The 21,554-nt window shown below is 38.9% G+C and overlaps 1 protein-coding gene across 1 annotated transcript in view; it reads right to left on the bottom strand.

Moving 5' to 3' along the window:
* The window catches only part of LOC126101383 (tetratricopeptide repeat protein 28), a 116,660-nt gene that overhangs the window by 65,823 nt on the left and 29,283 nt on the right, over positions 1–21,554 (bottom strand). Inside the window, exons 5-14 of the mRNA XM_049912049.1 lie at positions 15,698–15,924; positions 14,560–14,764; positions 11,926–12,134; positions 10,282–10,467; positions 9,341–9,580; positions 8,771–9,049; positions 7,114–7,342; positions 4,048–4,280; positions 2,822–3,112; positions 394–728 (exon numbers count right to left, since the gene is read on the bottom strand). Coding sequence (XP_049768006.1) covers positions 394–728; positions 2,822–3,112; positions 4,048–4,280; positions 7,114–7,342; positions 8,771–9,049; positions 9,341–9,580; positions 10,282–10,467; positions 11,926–12,134; positions 14,560–14,764; positions 15,698–15,924 — 2,434 coding nt within the window. The remainder of the gene's footprint in view (positions 1–393; positions 729–2,821; positions 3,113–4,047; positions 4,281–7,113; positions 7,343–8,770; positions 9,050–9,340; positions 9,581–10,281; positions 10,468–11,925; positions 12,135–14,559; positions 14,765–15,697; positions 15,925–21,554) is intronic.

The raw sequence follows: 21,554 nt of genomic DNA, 5'->3' as shown, positions 1-21,554 counted from the left end.
CTGCACGTAAAATTAACAGAAACAACTTCACCCATGAAAAACTGTAATAAAAAAAGGGTCACATGAAATTCCTGCTGGCAAGCATGTAATGTATAGGATTAAAGTTCACACAGAAAAATCTATGGCTTCAAGATAATGAATCTGTCACCGAAAGAATAACTTTATGAGAAAATTGAAGCTAAACCACAGTATTTAATGAATGCTGAAGAAAGAATGTCCATTCTGCATGACTGCCTAGTACGAGTTACAACTGACGGTTCACTTTTCTTTGATATGTTTAAATTTTTCATTGAGGTTTGGCCTCTATTACAGAGGTGTGATCAGTGTGCTTAACATACAATAATCACATAAGTGTATGTGACGAAGTAAGATACCACACTTAAGAAAACTTACCTGGCAATGGCAAGCTGATGTTCCAGGCAAGAAATAGCTTGTTCAAAATGACCCAGGGTACTGTGTATGTGACCAAGCTCACCATATGCAGATGCTTTAGCTTCAGGGCTTCCAAGTTCATGTGCAACAACCAGTCTTTTTTCAAAGCACACTAACGCTTGCTGCAGGTTTCCTAGGCACTTATGGGAATGACCTAACCCACGATAAGCACGTTCCTGGTCACGAAGACTTTTCAACTTTAATCCAATTGAAAGATGTTGTTCATGACATTTCACAGCTTCTTCAAAATCACCCAAAGCATCATAACAGTCACCCAGATTACCGAATGCTCGACCCTGTTGAATAAAATACTTTTTATCAATCCACTTTACATGAATTTATAAGATGCAACCTTATTTATAAATATGGTTATCTAGTATAGTGGTTATCTAGTATAGTCCTTGATCTATCACCTAATATACTCATAACCTGTTAGCTGCTAAGGGTATAACTCCACATAAACACAAGCATTAGAGAAAAAATTTCTGTAAAATGAGCACTTGAATAATGAAATATAAAAGTGTAATTGTTTCAATTCAGAATGCAGACAGTGTTATTTAGTCAGCTTGATGTAAAGAATCCTAATTTATGCGTAATAGCCACGGCATGGTTTGATAATGGAAACATCACAGACTCTGAGATAAATCAACTAGAAATATAACCTAAATTATTTAGAAACTGACTTCTGAATATATTATGCTACGATCATTGCTCAAATATCAGAATTAATTCCTATTCAAGTTATACTACTGTCATTACCTAAGAGACCGATACACATTGATAATGTAACTAAAGTCAGATAATGAAGTACTCTGAAATGCTTTGTGCTTTACACTTAGGATTGACTTGATAACAAAATTAAAAAAAAAAAGAAAAGAAAAATATGTTCACCAATTGTTATGAATGAGAAATACGCTGTCATCTCCTGCCTGATGAAAAAAACTCACATAAGAGACAAAATTATTTAATCTACTCACCAAGCAGCAGCAGAACACACACATAAAAGACTGTTGTGATTGGCAAGCTTTCAGAGCCAGTGGCTCCTTCTTCAGGCAGAAGGGATGAAGGGGGAGGATGAAGGCTGAAGAAAAAGCCCTCAGAAGTCTAGGAAAAAGAGTAGATTTTGGAAAGTTACCCAGAACTGCAAGTCAGGGGAGACTTCCTGTATAGGATGAGAAGGAAAGACTGAGAATGAAACATCACCTATCCCATCAAAGGCAGGGCTACCTGTGACACCAGTCATGTAATCTACAAGCTAAGCAGCAACCAGTGTGCTGCATTCTATGTGGGCATGATAACCAACAAGCTCTCTGTTCACATGAATGGCCACCAACAAACTGTGGCCAAGAAACAAGTGGACCACCCCACTGCTGAGCATGCTGCCAAACATGACATCCTTCAGAATGAGATTTTCACTCTGCAGCAGAGAGTGCGCTGATATGAAACTTCCTGGCAGATTAAAACTGTGTGCCAGGCCGAGACCTGAACTCAGGACCTTTGCCTTTGCCTTTGAAAAGGTCCCTAGTTCGAGTCTCAGTCTGGCACACAGTTTTTTAATCTGCCAGGAAGTTTCATGACATTCTTCACTCGAATGACTGCTTCACAGCCTGTGCCATATGGATCCTTCGTACCAACACCCGCTTTTCTGAACAGCGCAGGTGGGAACTTTCCCTGCAATATATCCTACATTCCCATAACCCTCTTGGCATCAACTTTCATTAGTCATTGTCCTCTGCATCCAGACCCTTCTCTGTTCCCTTTCCAGCACTATACAGCCCTCATTCCTCCATCATACGCAGTCTTTTTACTTCTCTCCTTTTCCGCTAGTCCCCCTTTCCCCCTCCCCACCTCTCCACTCCCTCCGTCTTCTCTGTTCCCTTTCCAGCACAATAAAGCTCTCATTCCTCCATTGAATGCAGTCTTTTTACTTCTCTTTTCCGCTACTCCCCCTTCCCTCCTCCCCACTCTCAGCCCCCTCCATCTAACCTCCTGACTGCACACAGCTGGCCAACCCTCTTTCCAACTTATCCCTCCATGCTCCCCAACAACACATCAGTGTCCACCATACCTACCCTACTATCCCTCCCCCTCCCCACCCCAGCCTCCTCTTTACCCTCACCCAGTCATCACTCCCATCATGCACTGGTGCTGCTCCTCGCAGTGTGGCCTCAGTTGCCTGAGACTGCAGTCATGTGTGTGTGAGCTGGGTTTGCTGTCTAATTCTGACAAAGGCTTTACTGGCTGAAAGCTATTATTTGTGACAGTCTTTTTGTTGTGCCTATCTGCGACTCAGTATCTCCTCTATATGGTGAGTAGCAACTTTCCTTTTCACAATATTGTTACATTCCACTCTGGATTTTCCATTGTTTGATTTTAGAACACAACATACCTTATCTAATAGTGCTGTGGATGAGGAAAGTTGCTCTAATGTAGCAAGCTGCTGCTCCAGATATCCTATTGCATCTTCATAGTGACCCATGTTGAGACGGGCAATTCCAAGGTTACCAAAAGCCTGTGCTTCCACTGCATTGTCTTTCAGCTCTTTTGCCCTTTCCAGCTGTTCCTGGTAGCACTTCATGGCATTTGTATAGTTGCCAAGTGACATGTGCACAGCTCCTAGATGCCCATGTGCACGACACTCTCCCTTGAGATCACCCATCTCCTGCCGGAGAGTTAGTTCCTATGAAAAAGCGGAAATATTTGATTAAAAACTACTCTCTATGAAGTAAACATCATGTGAAAGTAATATGAGTGAAATTACAGTTCTTCGCAATTATCCAGTTATCATCACTATTTTTACTTATGCATGTCTCTCTCTCTCTCTCTCTCTCTCTCTCTCTCTCTCTCTCACTCTCTCTCTCCGTGTGTGTGTGTGTGTGTGTGTGTGTGTGTGTGTGTGTGTGTGTGTGTGTGTGTCCCCTTATTGTCTTACCCAGCTCACTCAAAATTACATTTCTTCTCATTAAAGGCTCCCCCCCCCCCCCCCTCTCTCTCTCTCTGTGTGTATGTATGTCTGTGTGTGTGTGTGTGTGTGTGTGTGTGTGTGTGTGTGTGTGTGTCCTTATTGTCTTACCCAGCTCACTCAAAATTACATTTATTCTACATTAAAGGCTTAGATTAAAGAGACACATTGCTAAATATACTCACAGGAATATATCATCACTTACCTGAAGAGAAAAACATTGACAATAAATTTTCATTTTTGAAATCTACATATTATTTTGGTGGGCAACCCACCTCTATCCTCGCTAACTACTTTCTCATTTTTACTTATCTCAATGACTGTACTGCACTATACTACACTATGTGTTATCAGAAGATAACTTTCCCGGAAGCCTTCAAACTATCCACGTTAGCAGTCACTTGCATGAAACCCGAATCGAGTTAAGTGTCAGTTCCGCAGGTGACATGTTATTCTGAGACTAAATCTAAAAAGAAATTTTTGATTCTGGTTCAGGCTGATTCTATTAGCAGCTGGAAAGAGTCATGAAGCTAGAAACAGATTACATTCATGGGTTCTGAAACATGGTTTCATAAATTTTTAGATAGTGCTGAGAAGTATGAAATCTGTCAAAAATGAAGCAAAATGTGTAACATCTACTATACGAATCTAACCTGAGTGTGGTATCCGAGAGCCTTGTCAAAGCACCGGAGCAATCTGTGGCCAAGCCCCAGAGCCCCATATGCAGCTGCTTCAAGGCCCCTATCGCGGCCTTGCCGTGCAAATGTCAGCTGCCTTTGGTACATCTTCACAGCCTCTTCTACATCACCCATCTTGATAAGCACATCACCAATATTACCAAGTGCTCGGAATTTGCCTGGGAGGTGCTTCATCATATGAGCTATGGCTGTAAGAAGAGGAATGGCTTCAAGCTACCATCAGACATGAAAACACAATTTATATGCAGTGTAAATGTAATAAACTTGCAGAGATGTGATAGTAGAAAGTCTTGCGCAGAATATAAATAATGTAAGGAGTAAAAGTACCCACTCATCAAGTAGTTGAGGCACTGAGCACTTCACAGACACATAAACAAAGCTGAAGAATTTATCCTTTAGTGAAGGTGTATTTCCTCAGCGACTGAAGATCTCAAAAGGGAGGCCACTATTTAAAAATGGGGACAGACATATAATAGAAAACTACCGTCCCATTTCACTTCTTCCTGCTTCCTCCAAAATATTAGAGAAACTGATGAAATTGAGAGTTGCTAGTTACCTAGACAATAATAAACTTTGGAATAGTAATCAACATGGTTTTTGTGCAAAACAAAGCACAGAAACTGCAGTCATTGACTACACCAAAGAAATAATTAAAAATTTGGAGAAAAACAAAAGTGTGGTAGGAAACAATTTAGATCTGTCTAAAGCTTTCAATACTGTCTACCATGAAATCCTCCTTGAAAAGCTGGAAGCAGTAGGTATTAGAGGAAGAGTTAAAATGTGGTTTGAGTCATATCTCTAAAACAGATCTCAGATTGTAGAGCTCACCATCATAAATACAAATCAAAAAATAAGGTTAGTTTCAGAAGCAAAAGAAGTTTTTTAGGAGTACCCCAGGGCAGCATCTTAGGGCCACTACTCTTCCTCATATATGTCAATGATTTACAGTTACAATATGATACAGCCAAAATTGTACTATATGCAGATGACACAAGTCTGATAGTGAGCGACTTTAAACACTTGTTACAGTCAACTACTGACAAAATCCTAAAAAGTATTGAGACTTGTTTCAGTGCAAATAAACTTACACTCAATGCAAGAAAACAAATTACATACAGTTTGGTAAAATGATTCAGGATGAAGACATTAATCTACAACTGGATGACAGACTAATAGAGAGAGCGCATTTTGCAAAAGTGTTAGGAATGCATATAGATGAAGCTATGAATTGGAAACACCATGTAAAATTTCTTACACACAGACTTAACTCAACCTGCTTTGCACTGAGAGTTATAGCAAATATTTGCACTCTAGAAGGCATCAGAATGGCATACTTCGGATACTTTCATTCTGTTGCCTCGTTTGGAATACTGTTCTGGGCCAGCTCAAAATCTAATTTTAAAGACATTTTTATTTTACAAAAACGGGCTGTTCGAATAATTAGCCACAGTCCGACACAAGCTCACTGCAGACCTCTTTTCAAAAAGTTAGGAATACTTACTCTGCCATCAGTCTATAGACTTAAATGTGTACTCTTAACCAAAGCTAATCTAAGCAATCTCCACAGAAATGCAGACTGTCACAACTATAACACAAGGAACAAGAATGATCTCCACATAGAACAAGTAAGAAGAACACGAACTCAGAAGCATGTAAGCCACACGGGCATCAAGCTCTATAATGCACTGCCTCAGTACATTAAAGGTTTAAAGAACAATACAAATTTTAAATTGGAGCTTAGAAAATTTTTAATTTATAAATGGTGCTACTCAATAAATGAATATCTTGAAGACCAAGAAAATGACTTTACAAACTAACCTCCAAAATTTTCTATCTTCATCTGTTTCTGCTTTTATTATACTTTACCATCTAGAGTACTAGTTATATATTGTTACTGAGAAACAAATTACTATAAACCATTTTTGTGGAGAGAAACTAAGTTTGCTGTCATTTATTAGAGACAATTTCATTTTGTACATTCTATATTTTAATTTCTGAGTATGACAAATCCAATTGTAGACAATTTCATTTAGTATATTCTATATTGTTAATTTCTATGTATGACAAGTCCAATATTGTTTGTACAATGACACGGATGCTAAATAAATAAATAAATAAGTCATTGTTGAGCTTTTGCACAAGGTTATTAATCAGAACTAAAAAAGAAAAAAAATACATGCACAGCTACACTGCTCCCACCAGATACATTGTTTCAGTGCTGTAGCTCAACTGGACATATTTGGGCTACAGTGGTGGCACAATGTACCTGACAGGGACAGTGTAGCTGTGCAAATGTATGTGTATGTTTTTGTTAGTTAGTTCTCATTAAGAATATTGCTCAAAATGTCACGATGCACATTCAATATGTCATTCTTGAGCTGTGAATGTCACTTCTAACTGTATTGGGATACTCGGCTTGACCATTACCGAAACACATTTTTGCTAGTCACTTCTTGAGATTCACAACAAAATTCTTTTAACATAACGAGTGTAATGACATACCAACACAAGAGCAGTTCATGAAAACCACTATTTTGTCCTTATTAGATAACAGCATTGTGATCATTTCTTTTTCCCCAAGTACCTGCATGATACACTGGTCAAAAAACATTTCATAGAGTGAAGTGTAAATTTAGTAGTGCAAGAACCAATACTTCATTCACATAGGCAGTACAACGTGTCCTCCCGTTGTCTGCATCAAAAGCTGGTACACATAAAATGGGCAAGAATTTATGTACACTTGACACATGCCCAGTGGGTTCAGTCTATTTTCATGCATAAAGTTTTGCAATGCATTCTGTTGGTGACAACATTTCTATGTGAAGAGAAAGTGGATAGCATTAGTGAGTGTAAGTAAACCAAAACTGAGTACAACAGACAACTATGAACTACATTCCATATTACTTAACAAAAGAAGTGTAATTAACTGAAGTGTAACATTCATGGATTCCAATATACGTACTGTGCTATCAGAAATGACGTCACAAATTAAGTAATAAAACAATAAAAGTTCTAATTTACCTAGGAAATATTTTTGGCATTCAAGTGCAGTTTCTAAATTTCCCAAGGCAAGATGGGCCAAACCAAGGTTGCAGTATGCACGTCCCATGTTCATCTTGTCTTGTAAGTCTTTGGCAAGTGCTAGATCCTGATCGTAGTAACGAACTGCTTCACGATAATTACCCAAACAGTAATGGGCATATCCCAGGAAGTGACATGCTTTGGATTCCCCTTCGATATCATGTAATTCCTGGACAGAAAACATCAAAGTAACTGTGTTATTACTGCTTAATAAAGTTCCATTGCATACTTGTGTAAACACGAAAGAGAAAATCTAGTAAAGAATGAGATATTCTTTACGACAATAAAATTACAGCACACGTATTGTGTATAATTTAAATGAAATGAAAAAATTCTCAATGCAGGAGGGCCAGCATTATATGACAAAATGATGATGTTGAGCTTGCTGTGTATAATTAATGTGACAGATTATATAAATTCTAGACATGGTTTTGTGTACGTCTTCCTCATTTACCAGTAAAATCTACACCACCTTAGGTTATTCTATTAGGTTTGTGCTGTAAATAAAGTTCTTATGGTGAAAGATCTGTGACATGTTCTAGTTACAGTGAGTATCATTCATTATACTACATTAACATGCTACATTATATTTATCTCTGTTGCACAATTTTCTACTTAAATATTCAAACAAAAAGCACTATTGCGATGCTTATATTGCTTTCTTTGCTTGTTCAATTTGTCATATTGTATTTACACATGATGGCCTTAAATTCATGTTATTTTTTCTCTGTTTACACTAATGTGGTGCTTTGAGAAAACTCTGGTTAGAGTTCAGTACAGGCTAGAGGTCTATGATATGCAATTGTATTGCACTCTACATGAAGTGGAATCGATGATATAACTAGACATGGCATAGTGAATGCCAGGATAATGTAGAAAATCTAAGGAAAATACTTGTTATACTGGTTATATATCATTCCTCTGTCATATTTAAGACTTTTAAGTTTAATATATGAGATAATTGACTGTTGAAAACAACAGGCCTCGTCAGTTGGTTTGTAGGCTAGAGCTAGTGTGTGGGCTGTTAGTACTCTCTGGTAGTTTTAGAGACTGTGCCAATCTCAGGCCCAAGTAACAGAAATGGCCACTTGGGGTGCCAAGCCTAGAGGGGCACCAGAGGTGCCCACATGCAAAATTTTAGAAGTCTTACCAAGGATCCAAGGAAAGGTAATTAATGTGCGAGGAAATGGGGCAGAGTGGGAAAGGGCAAATGATATGTGGCTCGTGTGGAAAAATGTTTTCGAACTGACCATATGTAGAGATAAACAAAATCTAAAGTAAGCCTATATGAGGTCCATTAATCTGTCATATTTTATTTTAGTCACTAATTAACACAGCTGCATATGTGCATGCTAAAATGCTGGACACATGGCTGGATTTAGAAGAATGTTCCATTGCAGTAATATGCAGTTTTAAGTGTACTTTTTAAGTTTACATATGTACTTAGTGCAGCTGAATACTAAGTGTAAACTGACAGTGACAAAAATTTGTCAGTGCCTATAGCTTCAATTCAAAGTGTAGCGTTTAAGAGCATATGATGCAGACCACTGAAAGGAAGATAAGTGTTGCAAGTCTTAAGGTGCAATGAACACTTTACCTGAGAAAGCATTAGGTAATTCTCATAGAAGGGCACAGCCTGAGCAAATTCGCCTCTCGACGACAAGCAGTTGGCTAGGTTTAACAGAGCACAAGCTTCACCTGCAGTGTCTTTAAGCTCACGGGCTGTATTGAGATGAGCACGATAATGAAGTAGTGCCATTTCGTGTGCACCCAAAGCTTGGTAAGCAACTGCCAGGTTTCCATGTGTTGACGCTTCTGAACTGCGGTCGTTCACTTCTTTCGATATCGTCAGCTCCTGTTTGTGGTACTTGATAGCCTACAGAAAATAGAACAGTTATGTAAGTACATTAATCTACAATTCATTAATTCAAATTTAAAAAACAGAAAAGCTACAGTATCAGTTCTGGAACTTCATTATGTAATAAAACTACATAAGTCTCTTCATAATCAATTGCATTAAAATTTTATTAATTTATGGTTTGTTATTAATGCGTTATATGCCTTATTATTTTATTTTACATTTATTGATGGGGTTATAAAGAGCAGGAAATGCATTTTAATAAAATAGTATATTATTTATTTGCTTCCAGTTTAATAAGTTTCATACCTGCTCATAGTATCCCATGGCACTGTACGCGTTTCCAATGTTGCCATAAGCACGACCCATGCCAGCACGGTCATGCAGCTGTCTTGCAATGCTGAGATGAGCCTGGTGTAGTTTGAGAGCAGCATCATGTTCCCCCAGCAACTGGTAGACAATACCTAAATTCGAACATGCCCTCCCTTCTCCAACTTTATCTCGTGATGCAAGTGCCATATCCAACTGACGCTCATGCCAGCGTTTTGCCTGAATTATAAAAAACAAAATTAAAATATGTTTAAGAAACTTTAAAAAATACATTCACAGTTTAGTTGTTGCACTCATTCTTAGTAGAATCTAAACTTTGAGACTTCAAATACCACTGTGCCATTCTCCTATTTGGATTTCAAGAGTTTGTTTTGTACTGAATATGTACGAGCTGCCTTTAGCATAGGTAGCTTGCCAGGATAATAAATATTTGTAACAGAGTTAACACCTGAGTGCTAGACCACGACAAACATGGATATTTATCTTTTAAGGAGAGCACTTACTTATTTTAAAATGCCAGTACATTATGTTATGAACAATGCTAAGAAAAGATTAACACAATCAAACGTTATCTGGAAGACAAATAAAAAATTTAAATACTTCTCTTCAGAGTGCAGGATAGCACTCTCCAAGCTACAACTAACAATGAAGAAGTTACCACAAATATTAATCAAGAAAGTAGAGAAAATGAAACAACTATATTTGAAAATTCTGGTCACTGGTGGAAATATCTCGAATATAAGTTGTGTATTTATACACACATAATTGTTAATTTTGTTTACACAACTTAGCTCAAGTTGTGAAAAATTAACCTTGATGAATGTCAGCTTACTACTTTTGTATTTAAAATAATTCTGCAGCTTCTATTTTTGTTTTGATACAAAATATTGAGGAATAACAAATTTATAACTAAAACAAACCTGAGCATAATCTCCAGCACAGCGAGCTGCATGTCCAAGGCCAGCATAGGCACGAGCCTCAACAGCGCGGTCTCCAAGCTCCTGCGCAATGCGCAGCACATTCTCATGGAATGCTATCGCCTGGCCAAAGTTGCGTCGGTAGTGATGTGAAGAACCAAGATTGCTGTACGCACGTGCTTCTTCCACCTGCATATAACACTTTTCATTATGCACTTTTCACATATTACTACTATTACACTACAATGGAAGGGCATAAGTACATTTCACAGCAGAAACAGATAAATATGCTACTACTTGCATATTATAAATATATTATTCTGTAGCTTATAACAAGGATACCATGAAATCAAAAAACCTATGTACTGCATACATCCCTAAAAACCCATACGTGAAAGAAACTAATGATATTCTTGCTTACAAAAAAGTTATGGCGTTTATATTTTTTTATGTAAAGCAAGATAAAGAGTTTCAGAATAAATAACTATGAGGATTCTGAGTAACACAGATTAGGTCAACAACAGTAAATACATGTGTGCTTATGTTACATTTCTAGTGACTAAGATATAATCCATCAGTTTCAGATTTCATTGGGAAAATTATTGTTTCTAAACAGCTGTCATAGTCATTCTAAAAATACAGAAGAAGGTAGTTAGAAAAATGTTCAAAGCTGGTTCCAATGAGCACTGTCATCCTCTCTTTATAAACTTGAAAATACTTACAATTATCAAACTCTACATTTATGTTGCACTATTTTATGTTACGAGCAAACATCATCAAATGCAAAGAAAATTTTGACATTCCAAGGTACTGACTAAGAAGACATAGGTAGTCCCCACAAAATAATTAGTCTAAATATTTTAAAAAATTCCCAGATTCTAGTCATTCTGTATCCTTAAGCAACCCCAACATTAAGGTTTACAGCTAATGTGCAAAGTATTATTATTTTTTGGCAGAATTGTATTGTAAAATAATAATAATAATAATAATAATAATTTAATGATGAAGCCTATTTTGCTTTACTGGTCAGTGGCAAATGAAGAGCTGAATTGAATATGACTATTATCATAAAATGTTTTGGACATTCATATCCATTTCAGTGATATGGTACGAGTGTCCAATAAGTTTCAAAATAAATGACAACAGCTGCAAAACCTTTCAGTCTTTTTGTCTTTCACTGTGATGCAAAACATTTTATCTTGAGAGTAGAACTTCTAACCCATAATGTCTTGGTCTTGCACAAAAACATTGCGGCCTTTTTTTCTGTACCCATTATGCATTTCATTCTCTTAATTTTCTCACACAAAACATTTTATCAAATTACTACAGAGTAAATGCAATTTACGTGGTATGCTGTAGCATTAAAACACCTTATAGCAGGTGATATAATCCAAAAAATGTAATATATGATGGGGGGAAAACATCAGTAGCTAGTTGTGGTAAAACTTTCAAGACACATGTTTATGTAAAGCAAAGAAAGTGCTCAGCTACAAAGTGGAGCTACAAAGACGACAATATTGGACTAGATATCACATTGGGACTACTTTCTCTCAGGCACACATTAAAATTTCAATTTCATTGCCCATTTTATTACTAGATAACATAACTAAAAAGAACAGTCACAGAGTAAGCAACACAATATCAAACCTGATTTCCTAGACGCCTTGCAAGCCTTAGGTGCTGTGTATGACAGTCAACAGCACTCTCAAATTCCCCCATTGCCAAGTACACTGCACCGACATTTCCAATTTCTCGTGCTTCTTGCAGTCGATCACCCATTTGCTTGACTAGTTGCACACACTGCTTGTGTGATGCCAATGCATTTGGGTAGTCTCCAATTGCAGTGTACACGTGACCTGCAAAGAGAATGTTAATTAATATCCATGTTTCTCTCAAAATACCCACTTAAGCTGTTAGTGGAAACAGCTACTGCATTATCCTTGCATAATTCTGACATTCATGGTGTTATACAAATCTAATTGTTAATGCAAATGTAATAAAGAAACATAAGGGGGGGGGCACATTATGAGGTGGACTGAGGGTCTGAATCAAAAAGGGCAAGAGTAAAAGAAAAAACATAAAAAGAGAGATAAACTACATGTGGTTTGAAAGATTGGAAACACATTCATGATTCTTTCCTTCTCAAGGTGTTAAAAGTGATAAATATACTTTCAAATAAATTCACATCCTTTTGTCTTTCCCTCTCCTTCCCTCTTTCCTGATGAAGCAACCGTTGGTTGCGAAAGATTGAATTTTGTGTCTGTGTTTGTGTTTGTTTGTGTGTCTATCAACATATCAACACTTTCGTTTGGCAAGTTACATCATCTTTGTTTTTAGATATATTTAAATAAATTCAAATATAAATGAGGCATATTCACCAAAAGTAGGAAACACAATGAAGCTAAGGGGGGAAAAGGAACAGCCTGCTTTACACACTACTTTTTCATTTTATGATTTGCTTTCTCTTCACAGGATTTTCACTATTTCACCAACATAATGTTTTCTAATTTGATTGTCTTCAACCAACATACCACTAATATATTCTCTTCTCTTTATATCATCTTCATACCCACAGTTTAGCTCTGTACCTCACAACACCCTGGGCATCTCTTCCACATTTCTGTTGGATTTATTGACTTTCTGTCAGAACCAAGCAAGGTGGCATAATGGGTAAAGCACTGGACCCATGTCCAGAAATAGTAGGATCTGAATTGCTGTGCAGCAACTCAGATGTACGTTTTCATAAGTTTTATAAATTGCTTAATATGACTGATGAGATAATTAATTTGAGAAAGAGATGGATGACTTCATCCCAAACATTTGTCCAATTTGAGTTTTTGCTCTATCTCTAACGATCATTTTGCCAACAGAACATTAAATCCTAGTCTACCTTTCTAGCACAGCTTTCTAACCCTGGGCACATACTCACTGGTCATCTTCTACAGCCAGTTCCTACACATCTACATCTGATCTGGCTCCATAAGCCACATTTTGGCATGCTTTACTGGCTAAAATACTTTTACACTACAATATCTTTTTCATTCTCGATACAATAATAGCTTTGTTTGACAGTTTTTGATTAACGTCAAACATGACCAGAACTCCTACATGTGAAACAGACAACCAGCAAAACACCTAGTCTGCTTTACAGCAGTTTTTGTGTAGAAAAAGAAACTGCTTACTAAAATTCATTAATTACTAGATACAAGAACTTAAAATACTAGAGGCATAAATGTGACACCATGAAGTAAGCCTGCCATAGCAAATTCTTTTTTATCTTGACTTGTAAGCCTTGAATACCAACTAAATATGCAGAAAAATCTTATAATGAACCAAAAGATCAAAAAGTGTTAAAGTTAGAACAACTAACCTTAATGCATGAATTAAGTAGAATCCATCCTTTCTCTCTCCTTTTATTGCCAATTTAAAATACTGAAGTGGTAACAAAAAGAAAGTGCTAACTCATAAGAGCATATTCTCAAATACTGCATGTTAATATGTTTGGTTAAATTCAAAGGCAAGACATTACATACAATAAGACTCAACCATTTGTATAGTAGACACTGGTTTCTAGTGGAACATATGGAACTACCAGTTACTAACATATGGTGTAATTGGAAACACGACATATACTGTGATCATACTAATCTTTATTAAACTGACGGTTGATACTTTCTTCCCTCGACTCCTTCAGTTCTCAACTGAACATATAACCATATGATTATGATGAGTATAAGGACACAACCAGTGAGAGGCAGAGGAGGACTTCCACTACACAGCCCTTACTCTTTTTTTTCCCCCAAACTGAGCTCATATACTGCCCCACCAGACAGATAGACATATTACCTAAGTATCAGTATGAAGAAACCCCAAACATATGATGGACACTGACTAGTAGCAAGTATACCCAGAGGCATTGCTCATGAATACCATCCCACCACAAAACTGAAATGAGTTGTAACCTCCCACTCCCAAACTCAAATTTTGGGTATGCTCTTGAAAATATGGTAAATTTACAAACTATACCAGAAGGTTTATAGCTTGTTTCATTGCTTTTGCCCGAGACGAAGTTTATTTTTGTGAAGTCTTTTCTTTCCCATTACCTTGATATGTTAAATATGAGATTCTACACATTAACCACTAAAACAAAACTATTTACCATGTAAGTGTGTGTGTGTGTGTGTGTGTGTGTGTGTGTGTGTGTGTGTGTGTGTGTGTGTGTGTGTGTGTGTGTGTGCATGAGGACTTTATCGTGGAAATATACAGTACACACATAATTACCAAGGCTTGTCAGTGCTGCAGCTGCTGCTTGAGTGTCTTTGCATTTCATAGCAAGAACAAGCTGGTAACGATGGGAAGTCAGCGCCTCCTTGTAACTGCCCTTGCTGAAGTACGCAGAACCTAGGTTGCCGTGTGCCCGACATTCGCCTGCTATGTCACCCAGCGTTTTGGCGACAGCAAGATCTTGCTGCATGTAACTGATGGCCTATATCACATAGAGACTGTAGTCAGAAACACAAGGCATCCACCACACATTTAAAATAATTCAAAAAACATACCTGATTAGCCACTCTTTCTACTAATTATCTGAATATCTAGATTCACGACTGAAAGGTTCTGTTGACAACATGGCAAGTTATAGACCTACATGACAAGTAATAATGTAGTGTAAATAGGGCTAGAGTGTGGTGCGCAACCTTGTCTGAAATCTTGGTTATGGTGACAGACTGATCTGTAGTGTAGTCTAAAGTCTAGATTAAATTGAAAAGTGATAATCTGGTGGAAGTTGGTGAAGCCAATGAATGTGAGGAAAAGACCCCATACATTTTAAAATTGCACTAAATGTTCACATTTTAAAACAAGCTTCATAGTTTACTTGTCAGTTTAGACAACAACTACCAACTTGAGAAGGAAAACAGAATAAATAAAATATATATCAGATGATGTGTGGTACACAGAACACCAAGCAACAAAGTGTGGAAAGAAACAAAAATAAAATTGAATGAAGTAATGGCTGCACCTGGTTTGAAGTACAGCTCAGAGGTGTTGACATTACAAAGGCAAGAAAAAAGGTTGCAGCCTGAGTGATCGAATAAGGAATGAAAACATCAGAGCTGACTTAGGGACTCATTTGCCTAATTAATTAATAAAGAAGAGAGTAAGATGGTCAGAATATATTGACAGGGCATCACAAGAAAGAATAACAAAACAAGTATTGAACTAGAAGACCATGGAAGAGATAGTTAGAGTGAGATTTTCAAGCAAAGTGCTTAATTCTTGAAGACAGTTTCTATGGTTACGCAAAAACAAAAACTTATGAAATAATAAGTTTCAAGAATTTATTCTTTTAAGCATAATCGTATGTTGCAAATACCAAAGAGATTCTGTGATGTACATTATTTCTACATAATACTGTTACCTTATCCAGTGAGTTAAGTGCCCAATATGCAGAGGATAGGGCAGAGAACACGGAGCCTCTAAGCTTGAGGCTGCAGGTACCAATGCGAAGAGCGGCTTCCAGCACGACGACAGCAGCTGCATACTGGCCCACTGCCAACAGTTCCTGTCCCACCACTGAGATTATCACAAATGGTGACTTGTCCAGTTTCATTGCCTCCAGTTGCCGAAAGGTTGGTTCCAGGGTTGCTACGGAAAGGACGAATACATCATTCTAAACCTTTACTCAAACTACATTTCTCATGAATACTATCTTCTGTTTCACCTGATCTTTTTTTCCCTTCAGCTATTGTGAAGGAACTAATGTAGGTGTAGAAGGCACACACTTATTCCATGAATATAGTAGGAAGATACCTGTGTTTTCATTTGTCCATCCATCCCAAGTTCCAGCATTCTGTAGACGAATTATTAACTAGCGGAGTTATACAACTATAGTGTTCCTCCTACATCTACATCTATACTCTGCAAACCACTGTGAGGTGCATGGCAGACGGTACCTCCCATTGTATCAGTATTAAGGTTTCTTCATGATCCATTCACGTATGGAAGATGGGAAGAATGACTGAATGCCTCTGTGTATGCAGCAATTATTCTAATCTTATCCTCAGATTAGTGAATGATACGTAAGAGGCTGTAGTGTATTCCGAAAGTCACCATTTAAAGACAGTTCTTGAAACAATGTTAATAGACTGTCTCCGGATAGTTTACACCTGTCTCCAAGAGTCTGTCATTTCAGTTCCTTCAGTATCTCTGTGACACTCTCCCACAGATCAAACAAACCTGTGACCATTTGTGCTCTCTGTATATGTTCAATATCTCCTGTTAGTCCTATTTGATAAGGGTCCCACACACTTGAACAATATTCTAGAACTGGTAACACAAGTGATTTGTAAGCAATCTCCTGTGTAGACTGACAGCACTTTCCCAGTATTCTACCAATAAACCAAAGACTACCTTCTGTGTGATCATTCCATTTCATATCCCAACAAAGTGTTACACCCAGGTATTTATAGTCATAAGATGCTACATTTTTTTGTTTTGTGAAGTGCAAAATTTTACAGTTATGTACATTTAGAACAAGTTGCCAACATCTGCACCATGTTGAAATCTTATCCAGATCTGACTGAATATTTATGCAGCTCCTTGCAGATAATACTCCATTACAGATAACTGCATTGTCTGCAAAAAAGCCTGACTTTACTATTAATATTGCCTGCGAGGTCATTAATACACAACATGAACAACAAGGGTACCAACACACTTCCCTGGGGCACACCAGAAGTTACTTATATATCTGATAATGACTCTCCATTCAAGATAACACGCTGTGTCCTCCCTACCAAAAAGGTCCTTAGTCTAGTCACAAATTTCAGTTGATACCCTGTATGATCGTAATTTTGACAATAAGTGTGGTTGTGGTACTGAGTCAAATGCTTTTTGGAAATCGAGAAACTCTGCATCTACCTGCTTGCCTTGATCCAAAGCTTTCAGTATGTGAGAAAAGTGTGAGTTGGGTTTCACATGATTGATGTTATTGAAAACCATGCTGGTTGGCACTGAGGTCATTCTATTCAAGGTACCTCATTATGTTTGAGCTCAAAATATGTTCTAAGATTCTACAACAAATCGATGCCAAGAATATTGGACAGAAGTCTTGTAGATCACTTCTACTACCCTTATTGTAGACAGGTGTGACCTGTGCCTTTCTCCGAGAAATGGGCACGGTTTTTTGTTCAAGTGATCTATGATAGATAATAGTGAGAAGAGGGGCTAACTTAGCCACAAATTCAGTATAGAATCTGGCAGGGTTCCATCAGAGCCTAGAGCTTTGTTCAGTTTTAACAATTTCAGCTTTTTCTCAACACCAGTGACACTAATACTTATTTCATTCACCTTTTCAGTGGTACGAGGATTAAATTGGGGTAACTCTCTTTGGATTTCCTTTGTAAAGGAACATTTGAAAAAGGAGTTAAACATTTCAACTTACGCTGTGCTACCCTCAGTTTCAATTCCTGTTTCATTTGCTAGGGACTGGACACTAGTTTCGGTGCTACTGACAGCCTGTATGTACGACCAGAATTTATTTGGATTTTGTGAAATGTCATTTGACAATATTCTGCTACAGTAGTCATTGAAGGTATCATGCATTGCTCTCTTAACAGCCAAATGTGTTTCATTCAGCATCTCTTTATCTATGACCCTATGCTTTGTTTTACACCTATTACACAATAATCTCTGTTTCTTTAGAAGTTTATTTGCAGTGACTGTATACCCTGGAGGTTCCCTCTAATTATGAACTATTCTACTGGGTGCATAAAGGATGACAATTATTGAACTATATGAAATAAAATCATCATAACTACTGAACGGTTTGTGTCAGGACATTCAAACTGCACAGCTGGTTGCGGGGAATGATGGAAAATAGTACGCACATGCACCTTGTTGTTGGTTTAGTGATGAAGCCCACTTTCATTTGGATGGGTTCATCATAAGCAAACCTGGCGCATTTGGGAGGACTGAGAATCTGCATTTCACAATCCAGAAGTCTTTTCACCTTCAACGGGTGAGTGTGTGGTGTGCAATGTCCAGTCATGGAATAACTGGTGTCATATTCGTTGATGGCACAATGACTACTGTATGGCATGTGATGGTTTTCGAATATGATTTTATCCCCATTATCCAAAGTCACCCTGATTTCGACAAGTTGTGGTTCATGCAAGATGGAGCTCAACCCCATTGAAGCAGGAGAACATTTAATGTCCTGGAGGAGCACACTGGGGACCGCATTCCATCCTTGGGGTACCCACAGGCCACCGGAATAGGCCTCGATTGGCCGCCATATTCACCAAATCTGAACACATGCAACTCCTTTTTGTGGGTCTATATTAAAGACAAGGTGTATAGCACCAACACCAAAACCACTGCTGAGCTGAAAACAGCCATTCAGGATGTCATTGACAGCATCAATGTTCTGACACTTGAACGGGTCATGCAGAATTTTGCTACTCGTCTGCAATGATGGCAGGCATATCGAACATGTCATTACCTAATCTGAATATATCTATAGTAACGCTTACATGTTGGATAGAGTTTGTGCACGCCATAGTTTGTAACTAATTTATTTTCATATACACTCCTGGAAATGGAAAAAAGAACACATTGACACTGGTGTGTCAGACCCACCATACTTGCTCCGGACACTGCGAGAGGGCTGTACAAGCAATGATCACACGCACGGCACAGCGGACACACCAGGAACCGCGGTGTTGGCCGTCGAATGGCGCTAGCTGCGCAGCATTTGTGCACCGCCGCCGTCAGTGTCAGCCAGTTTGCCGTGGCATACAGAGCTCCATCGCAGTCTTTAACACTGGTAGCATGCCGCGACAGTGTGGACATGAACCGTATGTGCAGTTGACGGACTTTGAGCGAGGGCGTATAGTGGGCATGCGGGAGGCCGGGTGGACGTACCGCCAAATTGCTCAACACGTGGGGCGTGAGGTCTCCACAGTACATCGATGTTGTCGCCAGTGGTCGGCGGAAGGTGCACGTGCCTGTCGACCTGGGACCGGACCGAAGCGTCGCACGGATGCACGCCAAGACCGTAGGATCCTACGCAGTGCCGTAGGGGACCGCACCGCCACTTCCCAGCAAATTAGGGACACTGTTGCTCCTGGGGTATCGGCGAGGACCATTTGCAACCGTCTCCATGAAGCTGGGCTACACCGTTAGGCCGTCTTCCGCTCACGCCCCAACATCGTGCAGCCCGCCTCCAGTGGTGTCGCGACAGGCGTGAATGGAGGGACGAATGGAGACATGTCGTCTTCAGCGATGAGAGTCGCTTCTGCCTTGGTGCCAATGATGGTCGTATGCATGTTTGGTGCCGTGCAGGTGAGCGCCACAATCTGGACTGCATACGACCGAGGCACACAGGGCCAACACCCCGCATCATGGTGTGGGGAGCGATCTCCTACACTGGCCGTACACCACTGGTGATCGTCGAGGGGACACTGAATAGTGCACGGTACATCCAAACCGTCATCGAACCCATCGTTCTACCATTCCTAGACCAGCAAGGGAACTTGCTGTTCCAACAGGACAATGCACGTCCGCATGTATCCCGTGCCACCCAACGTGCTCTAGAAGGTGTAAGTCAACTACCCTGGCCAGCAAGATCTCCGGATCTGTCCCCCATTGAGCATGTTTGGGACTGGATGAAGCGTCGTCTCACGCGGTCTGCACGTCCAACACGAACGCTGGTCCAACTGAGGCGCCAGGTGGAAATGGTATGGCAAGCCGTTCCACAGGACTACATCTCTACGATCGTCTCCATGGAAGAATAGCAGCTTGCATTGCTGCGAAAGGTGGATATACACTGTACTAGTGCCGACATTGTGCATGCTCTGTTGCCTGTGTCTATGTGCCTGTGGTTCTGTCAGTGTGATCATGTGATGTATCTGACCCCAGGAATGTGTCAATAAAGTTTCCCCTTCCTGGGACAATGAATTCACGGTGTTCTTATTTCAATTTCCAGGAGTGTAGTTCAATAATTGTGACTCTTTATATATCTAGTGCATGCTCCACTATTCTTTTAAACTTGGGCCAGAGAGTTCCTCTGCATGCTCCTGACCTGTACTGAAAGTTTCGAGTTCCTCACCGAGATATGATGTAACTGATTTTTTATCTAGTTTACTGAACATATATATATCTTCCTGCTTGTTTTAGTTGTCCTCTGTACTTTGTTAATCATTGTAGCCACAACTGCGTCATGACCACTGATAGCCATTTCAATGTGGACATCTTCAAAGAGGTCAGGTCTATTTATTGCCATTAGATCCAATATATTTACATCATGCGTAGGATTCCTAACTATCTGTTCCAGGTAGTTTTCAGAGAAAGCATTTAGTAAAGTTTCATAGGATGTCTTATCACATTCGCCACTTATAAAACTGTAATTTTCCCAATTTATTGTTGGATGATTAAAGTCTCCACCAATAACACAGTATGATTGGGGTACCAATGTACAAGTGAACTGAGATTTTCTCTGGTGGTCGGTAGAAGGTCCAATTATCTTTTTATGCCCATCCCTGATACTGAATCTTGCCCAAACAATCTCACAGGCAACTTCAGTTTCTATTTTGGCGGATCTGAGTTTTTTGTCTACTGCAACAAAGACACCCCTTCCATTTCCCATTTACCCATCCTTTCAATATACACTTAAATTTCCCCCAAAACTCTCACTGCTATCAATTTCACGTTTCTACCAGCTTTCTGTACCTATTATTGTGTGAGCTTCACTACTTTTCACGAGCACTTCAACCTCTGGCACTTTGTTGTGAATATTACTCTTCTTTTGGAACTGAGTTCACCAAACATTACCATGGGCTTCTTCGTTGGTATTTATATATGTGACGAAAAGGTCACACGGCCTAATCGGTGAATGGTTTGTTTAATATGTAGCATCAACCACAAAAGCTTGTGTTTGTAAATGTCATCAAACAGCTAAAGACACTGCATTCAATTTTTTTTCCATTCCAGTTGTTTGAATCGCTACTCCCCTTTGTTGATCAAACTGGCTGACGGCACATTTGTTTGCTTGCATGTTGGCGATCACAAAAGAAAGTAGATAGACTAAATAAGGGTCGTGTGCGCTGCAGTAATACACTCGTAGATATTTTACAGGTATATTTTTGGGTGAAAACTGGTCTTTTACGAGGCCAACAACGAGATGATTTACAACTGCTCGTATAATTTTACTGCAAGAACCGTAATGGGCATGAACGCCTCACAGACTATTTCCCTGCAACGGGTATTCACACGAC

This window comes from Schistocerca cancellata, chromosome 9 (assembly GCF_023864275.1).
Source record: "Schistocerca cancellata isolate TAMUIC-IGC-003103 chromosome 9, iqSchCanc2.1, whole genome shotgun sequence".
Taxonomy (NCBI): domain Eukaryota; kingdom Metazoa; phylum Arthropoda; class Insecta; order Orthoptera; family Acrididae; genus Schistocerca; species Schistocerca cancellata.
The sequence above is the reverse complement of the archived record's forward strand: the minus strand, read 5'-3'. Positions and strand labels throughout refer to the sequence as shown.